This window comes from Astyanax mexicanus, chromosome 10 (assembly GCF_023375975.1).
Source record: "Astyanax mexicanus isolate ESR-SI-001 chromosome 10, AstMex3_surface, whole genome shotgun sequence".
Classification (NCBI taxonomy): Eukaryota; Metazoa; Chordata; class Actinopteri; order Characiformes; family Acestrorhamphidae; genus Astyanax; species Astyanax mexicanus.
This window is the reverse complement of record NC_064417.1, coordinates 6,171,694-6,197,310: the sequence shown is the minus strand read 5'-3', so window position 1 is coordinate 6,197,310 and position 25,617 is coordinate 6,171,694. Positions and strand designations below refer to the sequence as shown.

Below are 25,617 nucleotides of genomic sequence, written 5' to 3'. Positions count from 1 at the left end.
AAAAAAAAAGAAATACAAGGAATGTATCAGATTTGTAACAAAAGTTAATGATCCAGAATGTCATGATACTAATTAAGCACTCCAAATGTCTCCATTTATCCAGGATTAAAGTAAAATAAATGATCTGTCTTTTATAGATGTATAATAGAAAATGAGAACAGTGTGATTTTTATTTTTAAAAAAAGGGCAAAAAAGTAGTACCCTGATGTCATAATTAGGGGTGGGTGATATGGCACGATATTTCAGGGTATAAAATATCAGAGTGCTCAGAGTTATAAGGGGAAAGAGCGCCATCTGCCCACCCATAGAGAGCAAGGCCAATTGTGCTGTCTCGGGGCTCCGGCAGCTGATGCCAAGCATCATGACCTGGATTCGGACCAGCGATCTCCCAATCATAGTGGTAGTATAAAATATTTACATTGTAACCATATTTAGTTCATATAATCTGTAAACAAGCATTTAAAATAAATAGAGTAAAGAGCAAAACAAATTCAGAATAGTTTGCTATCAAGAGTATCGCAATATCGTGATTATCGCGAGTTTTTTTTTTTTATTGTGTTTTTATTGTAATTTTTGTAATGTTACTGCGTACGATGAGATAAGGCACACCCCAAATGAAGAATACGATAGAAGACCATTAGTAACATAAATTTTACATGTATATTTACTTTTGTTTTGATTGCATCTCTGTTACTTTAAACATATATTTGTTATTGAGTTAAGTTGAAAACCTTTTTTTTTATTTTGTTCCTCAAACTGGTTTAAACCCCTGTGTTACAAACTGGTGCAGTGGATCTGTCTCTGAGTGCTGGTTGTATGTAATATGCTTTATGCTGGCTGGCCGCTGTCTGATCAGTGTTAGAGCTGATGGGCTGAGGGCAGACTGAGGGCACTGTTATAAAGATGGCAGGCGGGTCAGGGTAGAATGAGGGGGAGGGTTACACACTGCCAGAGAGTTCTCAGCTCACTCAATGTGAGTCAGGCATCCAGTGCAGCGGCTGTAATTTCACAGAGACTTACATTGGCCTTCTGGAATGGAGGACTTGCTGAAATATTCCTGAACAACTGTTTCTGCTTTTATATGGACATGAAAAATCAAACCAGGATTCAACCAAGCCATGCTTTCCTCCAAACCCAGGAGGGAGGAGTGAAATCATAAATGACTGAATGTTTCTTTTAGCAGAGCAGTGCTGTGACTAATAGAAAGGGGTGGCATATCATTTATGAAGGTTGAAATGTTTTGATTTGTGTTCAAAAGGTCACAGATATTGTTTTAAAAAAAGGCTCTGGATTAGGGGTGGGCAATATTATATCGTATACAATATATCGTGACACAGAAATATCGTGATAATAGATATGTACTGTCTTAAAAGTAGTCTATTATTTACTGTGAAGCTTTAGGTTTATTTATTGTATAAATGTTTTAGTTTGCAGTTTATATGCATGCACTAAATATTCTGCAATATTTTTTGCTGCATTATATTATTTTATGCTATGTTATTTATTTTGCCACATTATGATTATGCTGTTATACTCTTATACAATATTCCTGAAATTAATTAATTATTTTTCTGCTTTCCTATATCGCCAAGTATATCGTTATCGCAAACATACCCTAAAATATCGTGATATTATTTTAGAGCCATATCGCCCACCCCTACTCTGGATATGATGATTTCTATTGTTTCCATTGCATACAAAAAAAAAAAACATCAGTGGTTTGGGTGAACTTAAATAGATGTCATTTATAGTTACATAATTAAATTGTATTAACTGATTTTAATCATTTCTAATCATTTTTAATCATTTGAATCATTTCAAAACATTTAATAACTGTGATGTACAGTCATCAAGCACTTGCTTAGGAACACTAAAACTACTATAATAGATATGGCCTCCTATTGCTCTCAGAACAGCCATAAAATTCAACATGACAATCTCAAATAGTACATTTACTTTATGATCCATTTTTTGCATGATTGTGTTATTCGGCCCATCACAATAACAATATTGTTTTGGTGATTTACAGCCAAAAAGAATTGCGATAAACAATATTATTGTCATTTTATGAACATAATAATGCAATTACTTTGTTATAAGTAGCAATGATTAATATTGATGCAATTGATACATAAAATGGACACAAAATGGGTGATATCAAGGACAGCAACTGTAATGTAATATAACTAATTTCTTCTAACCTCATTTCCTGTTCCCCTTCCTTTCCTTCTCTATGCCCTCTATTTCCCATTGGCCTCCTTTAGGTCCTGTCAAAAAATGTTTTCGATATTCTCTATTGCTAAGGTACATTATTTTTTGTAAGTCGCTTTGGGTAAAATCGTCCACTAAATGTAATGTAAAGCAACAGAAATGACTAAGAGCGCTGTCTACTATCTACTGTACGATAAATCAGGTGGTTATCTAGGTTACTGTCAGCTCCAACAAGTGTAGCCCTTCTCTCATCAGTCTGGACCTCTCTTATCAACAAGGCATTTCGGTCTGGGGATCTACTGTACAGAGGGAGTGATTACACCATTAATAGTAATGAAGTAAAAAAATAAAGTAATTCTATAAACTTCATACTGAACAATTTAAGAGATTAGCAGTTCTAGAAATACATAAACCTTTTAGCCCTTCTAACACCAACTATCAGACCAAAATGCTAGTTTCTCTTTAAGGATCTGTATATATTGAAGCTGTCCGAATGATGTAATCAAAAGAATCAGTTTATTACTGGATTACTAATAGTTTTTATATTTAAAATATTAGAGATCAGAGAAAAAAGCATATTAGTAAAGTAAAGCATTTATAAAAAGTCTCCAGGTACCGTACAGACACGAACACTAACACTGCATAGATACAAGTAGGACAGGAAATCCCTCAGCCCTCTTCATTTCCTCCTTCTTCTCTCTTTTTCTCTCTCTATCTTTCTCTCCCCCTCCATCTCTCTCAGCCCCCACCCCCTTTGCTCTCTCGCTCGCCCTGTCTGACCCAGCTGTCAGTCTCTTTGTTCTTCTGCTCTGAATGTCACTTTTGACATTGCCTCTCTTTATCTGTCTGTCTGTCGTCCTCTTTCTCTCTCTCTCTCTTTCTCTCTCTCTCTCTTACTTTTCTCCATCTCTGCTTCTCTCTCTCTCTCATTCTGTCTCTTTCTCTCTCTCTCTCCTCCCTTCTGTCATGGTCAGATAAATATTTCACTTATCCTTTCTGTGTCTCAGAGACTGCAGGGGCTGGCGAGGCCGAGCTCCATAGTGGCGTTCTGTTTTCATAAATAACCTGAAGAGAGTGTGTGTGTGTGAGTTTGTGTCTGTGTGTGTGTGTGTGTGTTATGCGTGGGTCAGTGAGAGTTCACCAACACAAAGTGCTGAGGTAGCCAAAACACACACATACTGCAGGAAGGTGCAGTGTTTGTCTATCAGGTTTTCTTGATTCGTTCATCATCATGAGAGCTTGTTTGAAAAATTCCAAATAAACTGTGAAGAATGGTTCTGATTTACTTATCTCTTAGGGTGTAGCTTTGTTTGGTACTTTCAATCATATTTTCCAAGCCGATCAGGTAAGGGGACTCCCAGCTCAATAGCGGTTCCATTAAGATTAAACCCGCAGTGATTATAAACCTGTTAGATAGTAGCATAGGAATTGGAAAAAAAGGAGAATTTCTAACTACATGTAAGAAATTCTGGGAAAGCGCATCAGAGAAATAAATATAAAAAATAAAACGGCGAAATAAAAAATACATTTTTAATTAATGAAAACAATTTAATTACAAAAGTCTTCTGATTTTGATCATGGCCTTCATATGAATACATTTAATTAGGACAAATCAAATACATACATGTTTACTTTATACGTTTTCAGGTACTCCTAAGATGTTCAGAAAAAATCTTATCTTATCCACTTGAATATGTAGATCATATACAGTGGTGCTCTAAAGTAGGGCTGCATGATATTGGAAAAAAAAATTACATTGCAAATTTTTTGGCGATATATATATATATCGCGATATAAAACAATGCAGGGCCCAAGACATGCTTGTAAACACACATGCCCAACCAAGTGGATGAAGGCCATGAGGTTACCTTGTGTTTACTCTTGCCCCCACCCCCTCACACTCCCCCTCCCCCATGCACTTCTCAGGCAGCAACAGTCTGTCACTCACACAGACACAGAGACAGTGCTGTGTATCTACTTCTTGAATCTTGAATTGTCAAAAATCAAAACATTAAGACAACATAATTGTCTTAAATGACATCACACGTCCTGTGATGTGACTATTGCGCATGCGCACATCGTGAAGGCGATACTTAAACGATATATCGTTCAGCCCTACTTGAAAGTTTGTGAACCTTAACAAACCAAAACACACATACTGAAGGAAGGTGCAGTGTTTTTTTTTGTCAGGTTTTCCTGATTCGTTCACCATCATGAGAAATTATCTATGTTTCTGCATAAATATGACCTAAAAAATCATCAGATTAGACGTCCTAAAGGTAGATGAAAAGAACCCAGTTAAACAAATGAGGCAAAAGTATTATACTTAGTCATATCCCACTGTTGTGATTGCATTAAAAAGTCTTTGTTTCTTTTACTCAGTTGTATGAATTATTTTTTGATAAACTTTTTCTTTAAATAGTGCTTGATTTCAGAAGAAACCATGAGAACCCATGAATTAGCAGGTGTCGCAAGACTTTTATCCATGTAGTGTGTTTTTTTTTTTTTCTGTACTTACTATGAACTTACTAAAACGGTTGTTAATACCTTTTGTGTTGGCTTTTAAGATGCAGCATGCGTTCAATTTCTAGAAACAAAGGTATAAGAGGCGAAACATTTGTTTAGTCTGTCTGTGGCGGAGGCTGAGTAAATGGAAATGAATGAATGAACGGTGAAGTGGGGGGGAAAGAGCTGACTGTGGTGAGGGATTGCACCCCAGAGTATCAACCGAGCCAGCCAAGTACCAGAGCAGCCACTCGCTTTTATTTACCCTCCCATCAATCACCTCCCTGCTGCTCTGTCTGCACACACACACACACACACACACACACACCAATACACACACATATATGCATATTTTTACGTTTATGTGAGTTTATATTGACCTGTACATTACTGTAGCTTAGTTCTGGTGTGCCTGCATGCACACCAATCCTATCTGGTTGCATTCATTTATCAAAAAAAAAAAAAACGCGAAAGAGTACAGTTTCCCCGAATCCATGCTACAGAATTTGTTTAACTATATTTGGGTTTGTGGGTTGTGTGCCAACAAAAAGAGTTAAATCTCACACAAAGACCTGAACAGCTTTCCTCTTCTGTACTGTTATTATGGGGTACTTTCTGAGTAAGACTAATCAGATACAAAATGAGGACTTTTGCTTCATATGTTGCGGTGCTGAATCAAAGACTACAAACATGTTCACTATAAGCAAAATTGTGTTTTTGAAACCTGTAGTTTGTTTTTATGATCTGAATTAGTTGATGAGTTTGCTTACTTGGAGTGTTTTCTCCCTCTGTTTGGTTTGGTTTCACACAGGCATAAACCTAAACACACCAAAATGCGCACCAATAAATCATGCAAGCACATTGTCTCCTCTGATTGGTCAGAGCTGTCTGATGCAGGATCAAGAAAGTAAAAAATAGTGAGAAGATTCTGTGTTTCAGTGTGTATATCTGTAAAGTATGAAGCTCCTTTAAGGATGCTGTAAAGCCACAGAGTCGTGTGGCTGCAAGTAGATGCTGCAAGAATGCAGCACACATGGCAAGTATAAACAGCATGGAGCAGCAGAGACTGTGTCTGTTCATAGCTGCGGTAATTAGGGTTATCTGGCTAATATATCAGATTAAACTTATCAGCGGTTATCAGCAGTTAAGCTCAAATAAAAGGAGTATATTTGATAGCTGGTTTGGATCGAGACTGGATCACGTTCTCACCACAAGGAAACCGCTCCAGAGTTTGTTCGGGGCCAAACCAAGATCACTTCTTCTAGCCGGTCTCGTTCTGGTTGTTTTGATCAACACCTACTGTTTTCACACCAGCTCAATCGAACCGCACTAAAGGTACAAAGAAACCAGATTCTGTTTTAACCGAATCAAATAGTTCTGGTGTGAAAACGCCCTAAATCATAACAGTACCGGACCTCCTTTTGGTGCTGTGTAGTTGTATGTGAAAAGGTGCTTTTACACCTGCCTTGTTTGGTCTGAACTTTCAGACTTTTCAATTTGGGACTGAGCCAAAGTAGCAGGTGTGTAAGGGTCCAGCTATACACAGTCTATGGTCCGACCATGCAACAGCTAGCGTAACCTCTGCTTATATTGTCAAATTTTTATATCCCCACAGAATTAGTTTTTTTAAAAGTTATTCAGCTCTATTCAAAAAAGGTGTGGTTATTGTAAAAGGGGCTGGTTATGGGTGGGACCAAAAACAGATGTCAGCTCCGCTCCGCAGCCTGTGACCTCGAGGCAGCCCTCAGGGGCAGGTTTATTTAAATGAGTAGGCTGTCTCTCCACAGTCTTTCTCCCTCCTCCGGTCTCTACCACGCAGATTCGGGTATCAGGATCGCCAACATGGAGGAAGATTTTGGCTTCATTTTCATTGAATGAATGGGAAAGGCGACACGGCGTCTATCTTTTTTTACAGTCTCTGGGTCCGACCAAAAGAGGTGGTCTCAGTCCGGATCTACTTAACCAGAGTCTGCTGTGTGAAAACATATTTCTAGATAGTTCAAAATTTCAGACCATTTACAGCAAGTTGAGTCAGTCTTTAACGCAGCAGTATGAACATTGATTTACTATAACAGTACATTGATTAACCCTTATGTATAAATGTAATTAAAAGGAACCTGAGGATAATCATTTACACTCCTTCTGCTGCGGGTTTTTGAAACCAAAACTATAACCTGACCAAATGTGACACCCTGTGAGTGTGGGTTGTATAAATTATGGGACGAATTTCAAATTGCATGTAAAAAGCAATAATTTCTAAACATTTTAAAGGAACAAATGGTCAGTATTAGGCTGTAAGATTATAGTATAATATCTTTATTTATTTTCTAACTAATAGTATAGCATATAGTATCATAAGTAATGCTTTTGTCCTAGTTTGTCTTCTTGTATCAACCCAGCCCTGTTTAATTCTCCATTCCCCCTGCTGTATGACTAACACAGCAGGCTGCAGCTCAGCCCGGGGGTCTTTTTGGAGCTCAATGGACAAACATGAGCTGATGAGGGGCGTCTGTTTAGCCGCCATGTGATGATGGAGATGGAGCGGTCACTGCTTATCTGTCTCTGTGAGTTGTTTTTGATTAATAGTGCCATGACAACCCTTTCCTGTACATGAACTACGCTTTCACAACAAGTCACGGCCCTACCGGCCAAACCAAAGACTCCGGTTGGCAAATATGGATTTCATGATATATTGTCTCCATTTCTCTCCATAGGCACGCAGCCCTGGGTTAGCATTCAGAGTGAGTGTGTGTAAATCACAGCCTCTCTTAAACCAGGCACACACAATTGTATTTGTGGGTTTTTACTGCAGGACAGTAAGTGTACTGGTAATTATTAATTTATTGTGTTGGTAATGAGTGCATCTTTTGCTCTTTTCACATTTTAGTTGAGAATCCAAAAGATGAAACAAATATTTATTTTTGGCTGAATTCGGTCCAGAAAAAAAAAACAGGGAGTGGAAAAACCATGCACTTAAGCTCCAGAAATGTGGGTACTGTATTTTTCACACTATAAGGCACGCTATCAATGAACGTCTATTATCATACACAAGGCGCACAGGATTATAAGGCACATTTTAGGTGACGCTATTAAGGAACAGGGGTGTCGCCATGCCTCCCTTGTAATTCAGCAGGTCTCGCTGCTGGGTGGGGGTTGCCAACTAAGTTAAGTAAAGCTAAGCTAAGTAAATAAAACTGTAATTCTTAAAAAAATACTTTATTTTAAAGTCAAACGAGTGCTGAATGTTAATCTACACAGATTTCGCCCCTGAAAACTGTTTATTTGGGTTAGTAAATTGCTTCAGTTTACTTACAGTAAGCTTAGATTCACAAATTTCTCCAGCACTAAGGCTGGAGTATTAGCGGCTAACTGCTAGCGATTGGCGGCCAATGCTGCCCGATAGCGCTACACTGAGGAACTCTGAGTGCTCCGGTAAGCCAGGGTGATATTAGCTAGCGGTTTGTCCAACATGGCTTGTTTTAACACAGTAAGCACGCGTTTGAACGGTAAAAGAGCTAATTAGCGGTTAATGCAAATGCTGCTCCAGCAGTGCTAGCCAGGGTTAGCAGCAGTCTACAGGCCGATAAAACTCACCTCTTAACAGCTAAAGAGCTATCATCTTGATATTTTATTGTTTTATAAGTTTATATTTTAAACTTACTGTTTTTTTTTTTTAATTGGTACGATATTGGTACGATATTCCAAAATTGAGATATTTTCTTACACCCCTAAAATTAACATCATCTTTTTTAATTTTCTGAGTTTAGATTCTAAATTAAATATGAAAATAATGAATAATGCACACATTTCTGTATTTCTGGTACTTGATTTCTGTTCCAATCTGTGATGAAAGCCTAGGATGCTGAAGTTTTTCACACTTTCTCCAGCAGGCTGACGCAAGTTGTCTTCTTTTCATGTAAGAGAGTTTTATTTGACAGTCTCTGTATCATTGACTGAACTGATTTGAAGAGACTGATGTGAAGAAACTTCAAGAAGACATATTTTCTACACTTTTTCAGCTCATTATTGAACGTAGCCATACTTTAAAGGTGAGCGGAAGGCTTTTGATTCCTCCACTCGAGGCTCTTTCTTGTTCTCCTTAATTGGCACCCGATGCTCTCTGCTCTTGGCCTCTAACAGTATCTTTTTAATATAATTCAAGAGGAAACGAGAGAGGGAGAGAAGGCGAGGGAGCGAGTAGTTGCCCCAGTCCCTCGGCTCCTCCCACGCTTGCTCAGCGTAATTCGCTACAGAAGCCTCAGCTCTCAGAGAGCAGACTGGAGGGTGGAATAAAACCTATTCAGCTTGACTCTCACCTCCAGGTCCTCAGATCCTCCCACGCTTTTAAAACCTTATCACGGTCTGCTGCCCCCTGGACGCCGTCTTCCACGTGTGCTGCTACACGCATGTCAACAGCGGTCCTTTAATACGTCTCTGTAGTGCTTCAGTACTTCCAGACAGTCAGATGTTCAAGTTGATGAAAGAAGGCTTCTGTGTCAAATCAAAGATAGCAAGACTGAATAAAATAGTATATAGGTTATAATACAAATACTTTAGAAGGTTGCAATATGCAAATAAGCCCTCTGACCAATCACGCGTTACTGAGTGTTGTGACTGGACCAATCAGTCACAGTTCCAGCCAGGTGGGTGTCTGGGTTTGAGATGAATAAAGGCGATCATGCAGAATAATTTAAGTAAATTGTTTTGGTCAGACTGAAGCAAGGGCTATCTTTACATTATTATTGGTTCAGCAGTAGACTGTCACTCCAATATGTCAAGTTATAATAAAAAAAGGAAAACTCCTTTCTAACTATTAATGGACCAATTAAAGACAATTTGTAACAATTAAAAAAAATTGCTAGTTTTACATTGCGTTAGAACTATCAGTGAGTAATCCAGCTCAGAAAAACTGTTATAATCAAAGGTAATATGCTCCAAGTCTGCCGAGGCCTGTTTTTTTTATTTTTTTTAGCATTGCAGCTAACCAGTTATACAAAGCTGAGGTAGACCGTGCTGTGTTCGTTAGCTTCTTGGCGTTAACCTGGCTGAGCTCAGCTGTTAGCATCACGGCTAACCGTCTGTTCTAGGCTTCATTAAACAAGTTAAGAATAATCTACAGATATGATACACAGCAAGACCAATTCTATCTTATCATTCCTCGAATAACAACTATCAACAAATATCAGGGAGCAATCCAGCTCAGAAAAACAGCCGAAATCCATTGTTTCCAGAAAATACATCCAACATCACAGGTTAAATCCCATAGCAGTAGAGCTGGGCGATTAATCGATTTTATCGATTAATTTGAATTTACAGTTAAGGATGATGTGTTTTTATGAAAATCGATACGTTTTGACAGAAAGGGCACCATTTTATTTCTTTATGTTTGTTTTTTGAGGGTGTTTTTATTTATTTATTTTTTAAGTTTGAGGGTGCATTGTGTCAGTACAATTGTTTTTTCGCTTTAACCACAAAGGGGACATTAAAGTGAAAACTAAAGAAATAAGAACTATTTCTTTATCATCTTTAATTTTATTTTTAGTAGGGGAAAAAATCGATTTAAATCTGATTTAAAAAAAAAATTAATAAAAAAAAATGACGATTTTTGGGGGGCCATATCGCCCAGCTCTACATAGCAGCATACTTGTTCTTCAGGGTAGGTGAGAAACATTGTCATTATAGACTTATAGACTGTTTTGCAGTTCTTTCTGTCCAGACAGTTATTTCCATTTGGCAGATTAATTATCAGTATTTGGCTCTGATTAATTCCATAGTGAAATTACACTGTCATTGTGAAGGAGCTATTGACTTGGACTACTGTTTTCTGGGACTGTGAGCTTCATATTCTTCATTGTTTGTCATATTCATTTGTTGGTTTTTGGCTGGGTTTGTGTTTGTGCCACAGTATGACCTCAGTCTTGTGGGATAACCTTTCACTTATAAGGCAATGTGGAAAAGTCTGAAAGACGTATATTTAAAATATTTTCAAGCACTTTTTGATTTTTCAGTCAAAAAGATTGTTTGTTCCAGAATATTCCACCAGTTTGATATACTCCTGCTCTGTGCTTTAGGGAAAATCATATTCACATTCTTTGCTGCTAATACTTTCCACACTCCTAATGTATCACACCTGATTGTGCTGATGAAGCCTTCAGAAGCGTCTGAATGGGGGAATCAGATCTGATTAGAGCTGCTGGGAATCAGTGGGGCTCAGCCAGTAGGCGTCTGATGTTTCTGTATTATATGGTTGATTACCACTGTTGCTTTTTGCCAACTGCAGGGCAACATATCAGCCCCAATTTTTTCCAGACGGGTTTTTGAGATTGTGTATGTGGTTTAAGTGTTTCTGTGATTGTGATTTTTATCAAACCTGTTTAAAATTTGTACTCTTAAATGTCATTGTCTGAAAAACAGCAGGAAAACTGCAATTGCGGCTCTTGTAGAAAGAGATATGATTAGGTAAATATCTGCTACCAACTGCTACCAACTGCTGCACACTGCGATGGTACTTGCAATGTGTGGATCTAAGGAATAAGAAACTGCTGTAGGACTGGGAAGAGTAAAATTCACAGTAGAGCTGGGCGATATTGTAAATACTATTAGACATTTTCACAAAACCCAATTTTTTTTTTCCTGCAGATAAAATACATTAGCAGTAATCTGAGCTGAGCTGGAGTGTTCGATTCTTTTTTTTATTGTTAGGCTTGTATGTTTTAGTGCCTATAAGTGTATAAGAAATATCACATCCCTACTTAATAGAGAAATATGATTGTAAAGTTGCCTGTAGTGATGAACACATTAAAATATAAAACACAAGATATGTTTAAGTATTCAAAGAGATATTTTTTTCAAAAGCTCTACTGCACAAATAAGACACAAGTTTAAATTTACTACACAAATTTACTATATGTGGTTCCTAAAGCAATTAAAAGCATTACATCAGGGGTGTTCAAACTTCTTCTGTTGGGGGCCAGAAAGAAGAAATATATTTGAAGTCACAGGCCACAGACTCTGTAATAAAACAAATAATGAAATATACCACTTTAAATAATACTTTTTTCCTGATTACTTTCATTTACACACCATTTGACTTGACTTACTATCTTTATCTTTGACAGTGTAATTGATGTTTTTATTTTATGATGTCTCTTTAATATTAAACTCCTTAATTATGGCAACTTTTAGACTCTCTGGCCCGTTTTTCTGCTCTACAACTGCGCACCCTCTCTGCTTTTAGACTCTTTGGCCCGTTTCTGACACCTAGCGTTCAAACTTTGAGTCTCACATTATAAAAACCTGCTTAACAGCGAGCCAACTTTCATTTTATTTCTAAAATACCTCGCGGGCCACTTAAAATCAACCACAATTCCCTTTTGTCTCCAGTCAAAAAATACATAAAATATTTAAAAGGGCTGTAGTTACTGCTCTATTTTACTGGAATTAAAACGTTCCTACAGTAGAAACAGAAGCAGGAGCTGCTCTGATTTCTCTCCAGACAGAACAGAGCTAGACGAGGGTTTGACTCCGCACAGCTCTTCGCAGCGCCTCTAGCAGTATGGCGGTGTGAGAGAAACACAAACCGGTTCTAGTTCCCCCTGCGGTATACCGGTTCACCCATAATATATAATGATCACTTTCCACTCTACTCCATTCCACTGTGTATTTGTATGTACTTATTGTCACATCCGACCCTATTGGATTGTATATATATATATATGCAGGAGGCGGAGCAGTAAGCCCTGGTATGAACCCCACTTTTGTCTGCTCAGTCTTCCTCTTCATCTTAATCTATCACTCAGCACTGCTTTCCAGCGCAGGCCCCCAACCCCTGCCTTTACCCCTGACCTTGTCCAAACAGCCTGTCACTCCGGTCTGGCCTTGGCTGAGCGCTTGGCCTCGATCGGCCTGGGTCTGATGGGGCTAAATGTAGGGCTGGGCTGGGTTAGTGCGGCCTGTCGGCAGAGCTGTTCCCCAGGGCACATAAAACTCGCATTAACAAGCTCCTGCTCGGTGGCGCTGACAGCACTATCAATCTGCCTCCTGTGACAATGACCCCTGCTCTGGGGCTGACCTCTACTCCGGGGTCGCTGCTCTGGAGATAACCTCTGCTCTAGGGTGACTCATCAGGGAATGGCTGTGGCCTTGTAATCTGATATGGGAGGTTTTTATAAACAGCTTTTATGATTTGATATAATTTTATATAGTTGGAACTGGGTGGAGGCTTTTGTGCTGCAGTCATGTGGAGCTGCTGCCTCACACAGTGACCTTATGAAGATAAAGGAAGACTGAGAAATAGTCAGAGGAAGAAAACATACATATTTATTGGCCTGGGGGGCTTGAATACATATTTATATGTAGAAAAGAGAATCTTTTATTTAAGAAGTTGAGGTATTGAGCACCCCAGGTATAGGCCTGAAAGGTTAGCTGCATATATGTATATGTGTAGTATACATATACAGCTCTGGGGGAAAAAGGAGAAAAAAATTATAAGTTTCTTTGTTTTTAGCTAATTGAAAACCTCTGGAATATAATCAAGAGGAAGATGAATGATCACAAGCCATCAAACCAAACTGAACTGCTTGAATTTTTGCACCAGGAGTGATATAGCATAAAGTTATCCAAAAGCAGTGTGTACGACATGCCAAACATGCACGAAAACTGTGATTAAAAACCAGGGTTATTCCACCAAATATTGATTTCTGAACTCTTTAAACTTTATGAATATGAACTTGTTTTATTTGCATTATTTGAGGTCTGAAAGCTCTGCATCTTTTTTGTTATTTTAACCGTTTCTCATTTTTTTTTGCAAAAAACGTTCTAAATGACAATATTTTTATTTGGAATTTGGGTGAAATGTTGTCTGTAGTTTATAGAATAAAACAACAATGTTCATTTTACTTAAACATAAACCTATAAATAGCAAAATCAGATAAACTGATTCAGAAACTGAAGTGATCTCTTAATTATTTTCCAGAGCTGTATGTATATGTGCAGTATAGTGTAGGGGAGTGATAGGACACCCCCACATAAATGCTTTTTTATGCATTTATATTAATTTTATTTTACAAATGATGTGCAAATTACACTTATTCAATTTTATGCATTTAATTGTATCACTTGTATTACTTATATGACTCATTATAGTTCAAATGAAGATTTAATGTCTGTTCATTTAAATATGTTTAACACAAATGCCTCAGGATATCCAAGATGCAGAGAAAATGGATGGAGTTGCAGAACTTAAAACTAATTCTAAATGCAAAGACAAATATGTGGCAGAAAAAATTGGGGAAATAATGAGGTGTACAGAATTTGGGGGGATTTTTATTTTATGTACATTATTATTTTGCTGTGTTTGTGTGTGTTACAGAATAAGACGTTCATAAAGTGTCTTCTTTTGTGTGTGTGTGTGTGTGTTCCCTCAGGACGCCCTGGTTTAATGGATGGGGTTTTAACTTGCCTCGTGGTCAGTCTCTGCTAGACAAGTGGAACCAGATCCCTGAGGACATAGACATCCTTATGACCCACGGGCCTCCTTTGGGTAAGTTCCACCACATGGATCAAAGTGTGTGTGCATAGCTATATATCATGTACACAGTCCAGGCAGAATGTTAGGACCACCTCTTTGTTCCTACACTTATTGTGCATCTCATCAGCTCCACTGAACTTTTAAGAGAACATATTATTTCTATTATTACGGCCTGTAGTCTTGTATCTGTTTTTCTGCATACTTTATTATGCTCTTTTCACCCTGTTTATCAGTGGTCAGGACAACACTGCTCTATGGTGGTCCTGTGGGGTCCTAACCATTGAAGAACCGAAGATCAGGGTGGAAAGAGCATGATAAAGTATGCAGAAAAAGAGATAAACTACAGTATATAAATATTCATTAAATAAATCAAATCGAATTTGATTGCGACTGAGGCAAGGAAAACTACTGCACCAAAATTAATATTAATTTTTATTTGCCTATTTTTTGCATACAATATGATATGGCACACCCTCTAATTGAGATTTTTTTATGTTAAATCTGCTGATGTAACATTAATTTATTTTTCTAGAACTTTGTTCTAGAAAACAGGTCAGAACCAGTTACATTTGATGTACATTTTATTTATATGAAATATAAAACATTTAGGAAACTGCATTAGTTAAAATAACAGATAAAGCGCTGTTAGGAAATGTATGCCTCTTTAAAGACCTTTAAAGGGGAGGCTCCGAGTAGTCAAGTGGGCTAAGCACCGTCACTATGATCAGGAGATCGCCGGTTTGAATCCTGGTCATGTAGCTTGCCATTAGTTGCTGGAGCCCTGAGATAGCACAATTGGTGGCACAATTGCTCACTTTAAAGGGTGATGTCGAGCAGCACAAGGCGTCTGTGAGCTGATGTATTGGAACCGAGTCTCTGCTCTATCCTCCGAGCTCACCTAGCATCAGCTGCAGTTCAAAAAGAGGCGGAGTCTGTGAGTCTGGGACATCACTAGTGATAGGGGAAGTCCTAATGAGTGGGTTGGGTAATTGTCTGTGTAAATTGGGGAGAAAATGGGAAAAACATTAGAAATAAATAAGTAAAAATATAAAGACCTTTAAAGGGTCTGTGATACATACGTCACCATAGGCTCTTTTAGGTTAAAAATTTGGGTAATTAATGCAATAATGTTCTTTTTTGAGACTGTGAGGCCCTAACCAGTATTACTACAGTTTTTCTAATAAAATGATTTGTGATTATGTTGCATTTTGATTAGGTTTATTATGAATATGTTAAAGAAATAGTTAACATCAGGCTAGGCTTTGGGTCAGGGTCTGGCTAGGCTTATGGTTGGATTAAGCTTAGAGTTTTTTTTTTTTTTTTGGTACTAAAATAAGCCTTAAACATACAATTGTTTTGCATTGCATTGGACAAAAAAAAAAAAAAAAAATATATATATATATATATATATATATATATATAATGTAAAAATACATATTTTGCTACATTAAGTTTATATAGACATAAGTCTATTTAATGTTGAATAAACCCATGGTGAAGCTTGATTTCTTAAGTGGATCATTTCCAAAGAGATGTCAGTCAAATCGTTTGTGAGGTAAGAGGTCAGCAGTTGGTGTTGGATTGCTGCTTTACTAACAGCAGTGTATTTTCTGGATTCAGGGTTCAGAGACTGGGTACCCAAGGAGCTCCAGAGAGTCGGCTGTGTGGAGCTGCTCAACACGGTACAGAGGCGGGTCCGACCCAAGCTCCACGTCTACGGGGGGATTCATGAAGGTGAGGTCTTTTTCTCTAATGGGATTTTTTTTTTTTTGTTTAACTATAAATGCATTTTTTGGATACATGGTCTACGTCTACTTTAAAAGTGTCTTTAAAAATGCTGTAAAGTACTGCTGCATACTGAGAAAAAGTGAGTCAGAACCTCAGGAGCCAGGACTTGCTGGTTTAAATCTCAAAACTTAACTGGATCTTCATAGTTGCTTGTATACTTACTCTCATACTACCAGCCTGCCAGTGGTCCTTGAGGCCAGGCAGCTAACCAGCTAACCACTACAGCAACAGGCAGAACTGCTCTGCTGATGCAGTGTAAAAACCACAGGTCCTTCTCTGCTTTTCATTTAGGGTGCTCTGTTGGCTCTACCAAACTATTAAACAGCTTTGTATGCAAAGAGAGAAAAGTTCCAACATGTTAAACTTGCTGGATGAAAACCAATACAGAAATATACAGGGGTTGGGCAATGAAACTGTAACACCTGTCATTTTAGTGTGGGAGGTTTCATGACAAAGAGCAGCCTGGTGGCCAATCTTCATTAATTGCACATTGCACCAGTAAGAGCAGAGTGTGAAGGTTCAATTAGCAGGGTAAGAGCACAGTTCTGCTCAAAATATTGCAATGCACACTATAACATTATGGGTGACATACCAGAGTTTAAAAGAGGACAAATTGTTGGTGCACGTCTTGCTGGAGCATCTGTGACCAAGACAGCAAGTCTTTGTGAAGTATCAAGAGCCACGGTATCCAGGGTAAAGTAAAAAATATAAAGCCACGGCTGCCCAAATCACAGCAGAATTCAATGTGCACCTCAACTCTTACTGTCCGTCGGGACAATAAATTATTGTGGTCTAAAACTTTGGTCATGTGTTTAGTTGTAAAGCACAGAGCAACACATGCTCACTTTACTACCTAACAGTACATCTCTACCTATTATTCCAGCTCACACTGAGCATAGGAACAGTTCATTTTTAACAATTGCTTGTCATTTAGAGTAGATAAGAACAATCTGCAGGTCTGACAGACATGTGAGATAGTCACACTGGCTGCATTCCAGAGGTCATGCCACCACCACATTAAACGGTATATTGTTCACTAAACGGTAAACAATTGTGCACTTTCATTAGAAATACACGTAAACAGCGTATAGTTTAAGATGTAGCCATGCTTATAATTTGTGATTTTGGTAGTTTGGTATTTAAAAAAAAAACATAAAAATCAATATTGTGCCTACTGTATGAATTCTACCAGTCAGGTATTAAGGATCAGTAAAGCCACTTGTTGTAAGGGTGAGTTTTCAATGTAGTTTCTCCAGCACTAAGGCTGGGTGCCGCAGCATAAGCATTAGACGCTAACCGCAGCACTAGCACTTTCACCGTTCAGAGGTGAGTATATTAGACTGTAGTTTGTATGTTTACTGTGTTACCTGATAGGGCCCTGATAGTGCCATGAGTTACTGGAACACAGGGTTTCTCAGTCTAATGCTATCAAACAGCATTTACGTCCCGCTAGCGCTGTGGTTAGCGGCTAATGCTAATGCACGTCACTAAAAAATGAACATGCAGCACTCGTTTGAATTTAAAAGAATTTATATATATATATATATATATAGTTTTGTTTATTTCCCCCAGCTCCCCCATAAGAGGGGAAATATGGCGACACCCTTACTCAGTTCAATGTAGGCATCCTTACTAGCCTTATTTATGAAAATAGACGTTCGTTGATAGTACGCCTTATAATTTGAAAGTATGGACTATAATTTTTTTTTTTTTATTATTATTATTAAATGTTATCTGAGTCTAAAATCTCATAAATATGATTTTAATAAAGTCTATATTCAGGTTTTTGTATTAGAAATGGCAACTTTTTTGATTACTGTATTTATTCAGTTATTTTGACCTTCACATATCTCTCTCTCTCTCTGTCTCTCTGTAGGGTATGGTTTAATGACAGATGGGTATACGACATTCATCAACTCCTCGACGTGTACAGTCAGTTTCCAGCCTACAAACCCGCCAATCGTATTCGACCTTCCCAACCCCGGAAGCTCTTGAAATTCCCCTGGAATTTGCCACTTTTTTTCTACTTTACAACTCTTCTTAACTTTAAAGTAATGGTCCTTTTGTACTGCCTGTATTTAATAAAAAAAACAATGAATGCATGAATATGTAATATTTTTAAAGATTTAAGATCATGCCATTTGAATAATGATTTGCTGGAAAAGGAAAAAAAATGTGAATTCATATTTATGGTTCATTTTTGTATTGGTTGCCTTGTTAAACTCCTTTTAGCCTGTATATGAAAGTGCATTATAAAGGTACCCTGAATGGCTCAGCAATACTTGACTGTTTCTGTACTTCGCTGTGCATTCTGCTTAATAAACCCAGTGCAGGATCAGTTATTTAAAGCTGTAGTTTCGGTCCTGTGCAGTTTTAGAGCTGGAACCAGTGTGATTTTTTATTTTTTTTATTTGAGGATTTGCATAGCTGAAATCTCTCAACGCCCAAGTCTCTACATGGGTGAATATATATATTTATTGTGCAATTAAACACATTGCTTTTATTATGTCAAAAGAATGCATCTTGTTTATAAAGCAAGCATTGCAGCACCCTCTAAAGTGTTTATTCCCACTGTACATGTGGAGGACAAATTGATTAAGTGACAAGGTACTTTATGAGTGATTTAGGGTTATGGACTTGTTTGAATGGAGCAGTTTCTGTTGCCATTTTATTTCTGTGGTGCTTGTAGTGTGTCATAGCAGTGCAGTGGGTGTGGCATTTTCATTCCAGTCAGACATCCAGTGAGATTAGACTTCAGTGATAAAAAATAAAGGTGCTACAAACTGGTTCTAATAGAAGAATTGCTTTTAGTCTTTTATTGAAGTTTGATTCTTATAATTAACTCATCTCTTAAAAACAAATCATTCTGTATAGAACCAGAAATTATTATTATTATATTGCATCACTCAGAGTACCATTTGTAGTACCTGTATTTTAAAGAGTGAGGAACACAGCGATTTTCTACCAAGCTCCAACTCCATGTGTTAATTTGACAATTTTAAGTTGAAGGAGATGAAGCAGTTATGTGGATATGATTTAATTTCCCTGAATCCAATTTGGTGGACTTTTACTTTGGGTCATAATTAATGTGTTTGTTGTATTTTGCACTGTTTGGAGCTGCAATCTTGCTAGCGCACACAGAAAAAAAGCTATTAAATTGCCATGAGATCATTGGTGCCATTGTAAATGCTTTGTTTCCATGTCATTGACTTTTTTTATTCATTGTGTCATTTAGCCAACTTTATATGCAAATAAAACCACAAGATTTTTATTCTGTGTCTCTTTTTTTTTTTCATCCATCCATCTTACTCTGTGTGTGTTCTCCGCTCTTTATCTTCTTAGCCAGTCAGGTTATGTGTACATGTTAGTCCCATCTGGTGGAAAGACAAGACAAGACAAGACAAGACAAGACACGACAAGAAGACACGACAGTGACCAAATGTTCAAGTGAAAGCTACAGTGCTAATAGATGAGCTCAGCAAGGTTGTAGCCACAATGCTACCAGGGACCGCAGTCAGGATTCACATACTTTGAGCTGAATAGTAGTGATGGCAAAAGTGGTGCTTTTGGAAGATTGAATTAAATGTTTCAGTGATGATTTGTAATTAACCATAACCCTGTCTTAACAAAAATGAAGTAAGTCTGTCCCCATTGGGCGCCTAGTGGTCCAGTGGTCTAAAGCGCTGCCACTATAAGCAGGAGGTCGCTCAGACGGAGCAAAATTGGCCCCACATCACTAAAGCCACAGCACAAAGCCTATGTGAGCTGATGTATCAGAACCGAGCCGCTGCGCTTTCCTCCAAGCGCGCTGGCTGCTCGGTAATGCTGCATCAACAGCAGCTCGAAAAGAAGTGGGGGCTGACTTCACATGTGTCGGAGGAAGCATGTGTTAGTCTTCACCCTCCTGGTGTGTTGGGGCATTACTGGTGATAGGGGAAGTCCTAATGAGTGGTTGGGTAATTGGCCAAAAATGTAAATTAGGGAGAAAATGGGAAAAATTTGAAATAAAAAAAAAGTCTGTCCCCATTGCAGTGAAATTGAATATTACACCATCCGTCTAAAAATTGGTCTGAAAAGGGTAAAGTACTATTAACGTTTTCTCCACAAAACAGTTACATTGCTTTACCTCTCAAACTGTATGAGGGTGTGATAATGTCATGTTAACACCAAAATTTAGTTCTGAGATTAGAGATTTTTTTACTTTGATGGGCTGCTCTCTAATACCAGCAACACCAAGAACACCACCTTACGTTCTTGTTGAATGATGCCGTTTTTCTGGCGGCACAATCGACCAAAGAAACCCACAAATTTTCAAGAGAATTTTCCTTGTTAAAAAAATTATGATAACCACAATATTACCAGAGTTTAATGGGTACCACTTTAAAATAAGACTACCTTTATAATGGGGTTATAAACAGTTTACAATTACTTTATTAATGGTTACTAATTAGGTTGTAATTAGCTTAAAATAATGAACAATCTGTTATAACATATATGTAGAAAGGGCAACAATATAGATGGCTGTGGGTCATTGCTGCCCTTTCTACATATGTGCTATAACTCATTATTAATGATTTACAACTTAATTAGTCACCATTAATAAACCCTTTATAAAGGTAGTCTTATTTTAAAGTGGTACCGCTTAATGTGAAGTTTCAATGTTTTATGGCCCTTTTCTTTATAACAGGCATTGCTAGTATTTCTTCTCGGTAGATAGGTAGCTAACTAGCTAACTTTCCTGTTCCACCTTAAATGGTGCTACAGACAGCAGAAGCTGCAGCGTTTAAGGTGGAATACAAAAATAAAATAAAAGCGTTTTAAGAAATGGACAATAATAATAAAGTGCTGCACCACTTGCCTAGCTTTTTGAAAACAGTGCCATCCAACTCGTTAACCAGCAGCTAGGTTGCTAAACTTAAGAGCTCCACTGCTTTAGCTATAGTCTATTTGTATCGGGAGCTTAAAGGGTCCTACCAATTCTTAGAAGTGAGGATTTCATTTTTTTGATTGTAACTATTTTCCAAGAGGAAGGGTTTCACACAAAAACAACAGGTAGGGGTGCAAAATTTGATTTGGCCTTGAACTCTTAATAGAGAATGGGAATTTCTCTGATGTGAAGCCATATAGAATGAAAAAAGGACTGTATGCAGTATGTATTGTAACCTGTTTATATTATCTTGTCTTTTTTTCTGTGGATGGAGACGTTTGAGGACATTTTGTCAGTGCTACTGTTTAGTGCCAGCCCGGATTGATCAAGTCCATTAATTACCCGGTTGCTGTCAGTGGCTGGAATGAATCGGCCCCGTTGACAGGGACAGCCGTAACCCCATGTTCTCCTGCCAGCTTCTATTGATTGTGGAAATTTGTCAGCCCGGGACTGTCATGGTCGAGGCGAGGGGGCCGTGACCTCATGTGTCCATGGTGACGGGAGGAGCACAGGGACACATGGAGCTGCTCAATCACACACTGCGACGAGCACTGTGTACGGCTGTCCACTGTTCATACTGGAGGGAAAAAACAACTGCCAGTGCAGTGGAGTGGAGGCCTGCTTTCCACAGATGACTTGCCTGATCTTGGCTGGATTTCGACGTATATAAAAGGATAGAAGATGAAACTTCAACAGTTATATATATATATATATAAGCGGCCCAAATCCTATTTTTATAAAAGCCGATGTTTATTGTTGGCTCTTCACATTATTTTTCAATGTGACCAATATCTTACATTTGTCTGTGATCGCTGCAAAAAAAAAGCCCACTGTATTTGTCCACATTCATTTCATTGGTTTGTATCCTTGGTTTTCTTTTTTTCTTCTTCTTCTTAAAGGGAACATATCAATCAAAACTCAAACTCAAAATTTTGCATGCTTTTAAATTCCCACTTAGGTCTCGACTAGCCCTATAAACACTCCAAGCACCCAAAAAAATACATCCTTCCGGTTTTTGAGAATTAGCTAAAAGAGTTTGGTGTCAGGAATCTTATGCCGTTTGAATGGCTCCCTTACTGTTAGGTCACAATAATATATCTATAATAATATATCTATATCTATGAATAGCAAAATCAGAGAAACTGGTTCAGAAACTGGAGTAGTCTGTATATCGGATTTTAATGAAACATATAAAAATGAACCAAATCAGAATTAAAAATATTAGATTCAGTATGGTTGATTGTCCCTTCCAGGTGGCAACTTTTTGTGCCCTATATGACCTTCTAATGAGCCTTAGAAGAGCAGCACCCTTTACATAATTCTGTGTCTGTATCATGCTCAACATTCTGTAGATTTCAAAGAATCTTCCCTCTTAATGACAATTTATCTCCAGGCCCAAGGTCAAAGGTCTACTGATCTGAACTTCTGAATAAAACCAATTCCAATCTAGTTCACCAATGATACAAAATCCAGGACTGGAAGTTGATAACCATGATTGATGTACTGGGCTTATTTTTCTCAGTAGAACATTTCCCTGCACACTGGCATCTTCTAATCATACTGATGCAGACAAACCAAGTCTCCCTGAAGCTGCGGGAGTCTCCCGCATTTCGGTAGCGGCTCCCTGATGCCCGCGAGTCACATATAATCTCCCGGAATTCAGAACGAGTGCCCCAAACGCGCACACAGGCTACAGACTTTTTTTCTCTAATGGCGTGTGGGAAGGAGAGAGAGAAAACAGAGAGGGTTCTGATTGGCCTGTTCTCTGCAAAGAGTCTGTGAGACAGCCAATCAGATTTTAGTGTGGGCGGGCAGTGTTTTTCCCCCCTCCCGGACGGGATTTGTTCAGTGAGTGAGAGAAAGCAGATCATGGCGGAGGCAATATTAATAATTATTGTAATATGATATGAAATGTTTTTGATGTTGTGCAATTTTTTGTGATATTGAAACTGTCAATTTTTGTCAAATAAAGGCTTTTTTTCCAAAAAAAAAAAAAAAAACGAAAGCAGAGGCAGGGCCTTCCAAAAAGATAAAAGATAAAACTCATTTTACCTCTGAATACTCAAAATTTAATAAAAAAAACTAAAATTAATTAATATAAAAGTAAATTTTCCTTATCCTTTGGTGTATGTGCAAGTTCTTTTTTTTCTTTTTTTTTGGCGGGGCGGGTGGGGGGGTTCAACTTTTGCAACTTGGGATGTCTGCTGATGCCAGTTGGGTAATTTGAAGTAGTGAGTGGCTGAGTGAGCGAGTGGCAGAGCAGCTCCTTGACTACGGTCTTTTGAAAGTCATCCCGCAATTCAATCTTTTAGCTGCCCAATAAGTCTGTTTACTAGTACTGTGTAAACTGTGTCTGTGGCAATCAAACAAATGCTACAATTACAGCAGTTTTAGCTTAGATTGAAAACTGCCAGACTATTTCTTAAAGCCACTGTTTGCTTTTTTAGTTCTGGAGACAGTTTGGGTTTTAAATATACTCAATAAATGCCATTACTTAATTGGTGAAGCCAAGACAAATGAACCCAGTGGGCTTTAGGGGCGTGACTGTATGATTAGAGCAGCTATAATTAAAGCTATTGGAAAGTGGGGAGGATTGGATCTGATATCCCCTTTGTGACTTTGTGGCAAATAACCAGATAATCAGACTATTTTAATTTGATTACCCAAATATTTTGCCATGAATGCTGCACGCATATAAACTGGAGATTGCATTCTTAATCTTAATCTTAGGGCTTTATGGCCCACTCAACAGCTTTAACCAATCTGTAAATGCTTTTCACAAGGTTTAGGAGTGTGTTTATGCAAATGCTTCCAGACACGCATGCTTTGTGAGACACACAATGACACCAATGTTAGATGAGAAGGCCTGACTCAGACCAAATTAGCTTATCTTTTTATTTTTTGGCCAAACCTACAATTAAAAAAACAACCCCACACCATAATCTCTCCTCCACCAAATTTTACACCTGGCACAATTTACTCAGACAAGTACCGTTCTCCTGGCAACAGCCAAACCCAGATACAAATCTATTTGTGTAATGAATACCTTTTTTTTTTTCCAAATTATCCTCAACCTTCTAATCTGATCTGTTAAAGATTGACATGATGGGTGTGTCTTTGTGATTCCTTGAGTGTTTATTGGTCAGTTTAAAAAAGCTAAACATGGAATCCAACAATAACTGATGGGAGAAGATGGCAGACACACGGCACCACTAGTCATATGTGGTGAAAGGCATTGTGAGACTGAGACTAGAGCCTTTTAGATACATTTGCGTTAAAAAATAATGTATTAAAGATTTTAGATGTATTGTGTGCATAAAAAAAAATCACAAAACTCAGTTTTTCAATAGACCAACTTTCCTAATTCATCTTGTAATTCAGAGCCTGTACAGAGCTACTGGTTGTGGTCAATTATTAACTTTTAGTAAAGAGTTTAGGGACTATGATGGTCGCCAGTGTAAATGGCTGATCCTCTCCACCAAACTCTCCCAGCTCACTGTATCCCCTGCCATCTGTCAGTGGATTACCAGCTTCCTGACAGGCAGGAAATAACAGGTGCGGCTGGGGGAAGTCATTTCTGATGTGCAAACAGTCAGGACTGGGCCTTCTCACAGATGTCTACTCCCTCACTGCTCTTGTCTCTCGTCACGTGAACGACTGCATCTCTAAAAGCTGTTGAACCAGTTTCTCCATCACAACAAATGCGTCCTGTGCACATCCCTCATGGTCTAATTCAGAACTGCAACAAAAACAGGAAGAATGAACAATGAACAATGACTGCAACTAACAGAAAATATACCTAAGAGAATCAATTGTGTTTCCTTGCCCTCTCTCTAGCATTTACACCCTTTGAAAACCAAGAAATGGGAAAAGAAAATCTTTGCAAATTTCTAGATATCTGTAGGGACACCTTTTTTTAACCCCTCCAGCAGGTGCTACAGAAACTGACACGTTAAGACTGCCAGACAATTTCTGCTTCTGATTCTGTAGTCTGTAGTCATTTTGCAGCTCTCGAGTGGCCCTACAGTCTAATTGCTGCTCACGAAGGCCAATCTCATTTCTCTTTTGTACCCCTACCCCTTATTTTCGAGTGTTACCCTTCCCCTTGGAACAGAGTTACAAAGTAAATGGGTTAAATCCTCCTCCTATAAGAATTGCGACAACCCTCCAAGCACCTAATATACAGATACAGGGGTTGGACAATGAAACTGAAACACCTGTCATTTTAGTGTGGGAGGTTTCATGGCTAAATTGGAGCAGCCTGGTGGCCAATCTTCATTAATTGCACACTGCACCAGTAAGAGCAGAGTGTGAAGGTTCAATTAGCAGGGTAAGAGCACAGTTTTGCTCAAAATATTGCAATGCACACAACATTATGGGTGACATACCAGAGTTTTAAAGAGGACAAATTGTTGGTGCACGTCTTGCTGGTGCATCTGTGACCAAGACAGCAAGTCTTTGTGATGCATCAAGAGCCACGGTATCCAGGGTAATGTCAGCATACCACCAAGAAGGAAGAACCACATCCAACAGGATTAACTGTGGACGCTGTAAGAGGAAGCTGTCTGAAAGGGATGTTCGGGTGCTAACCCGGATTGTATCGAAAAAAAAAATAAAAATAAAACCACGGCTGCCCAAATCACTCCTGTTTCCACCA

At 38.3% G+C, this 25,617-nt stretch overlaps 1 protein-coding gene across 1 annotated transcript in view; it reads left to right on the top strand.

Annotated features, from left to right (window-relative positions):
- The window catches only part of mpped2 (metallophosphoesterase domain containing 2b), a 40,827-nt gene extending 21,523 nt beyond the window's left edge, over positions 1 to 19,304 (top strand). The window contains exons 5-7 of the mRNA XM_022683834.2: positions 14,142 to 14,257; positions 15,866 to 15,979; positions 17,910 to 19,304. Coding sequence (XP_022539555.2) covers positions 14,142 to 14,257; positions 15,866 to 15,979; positions 17,910 to 18,028 — 349 coding nt within the window. The 3' untranslated portion in view covers positions 18,029 to 19,304. The remainder of the gene's footprint in view (positions 1 to 14,141; positions 14,258 to 15,865; positions 15,980 to 17,909) is intronic.
- Positions 19,305 to 25,617: the final 6,313 nt, after the last annotated feature.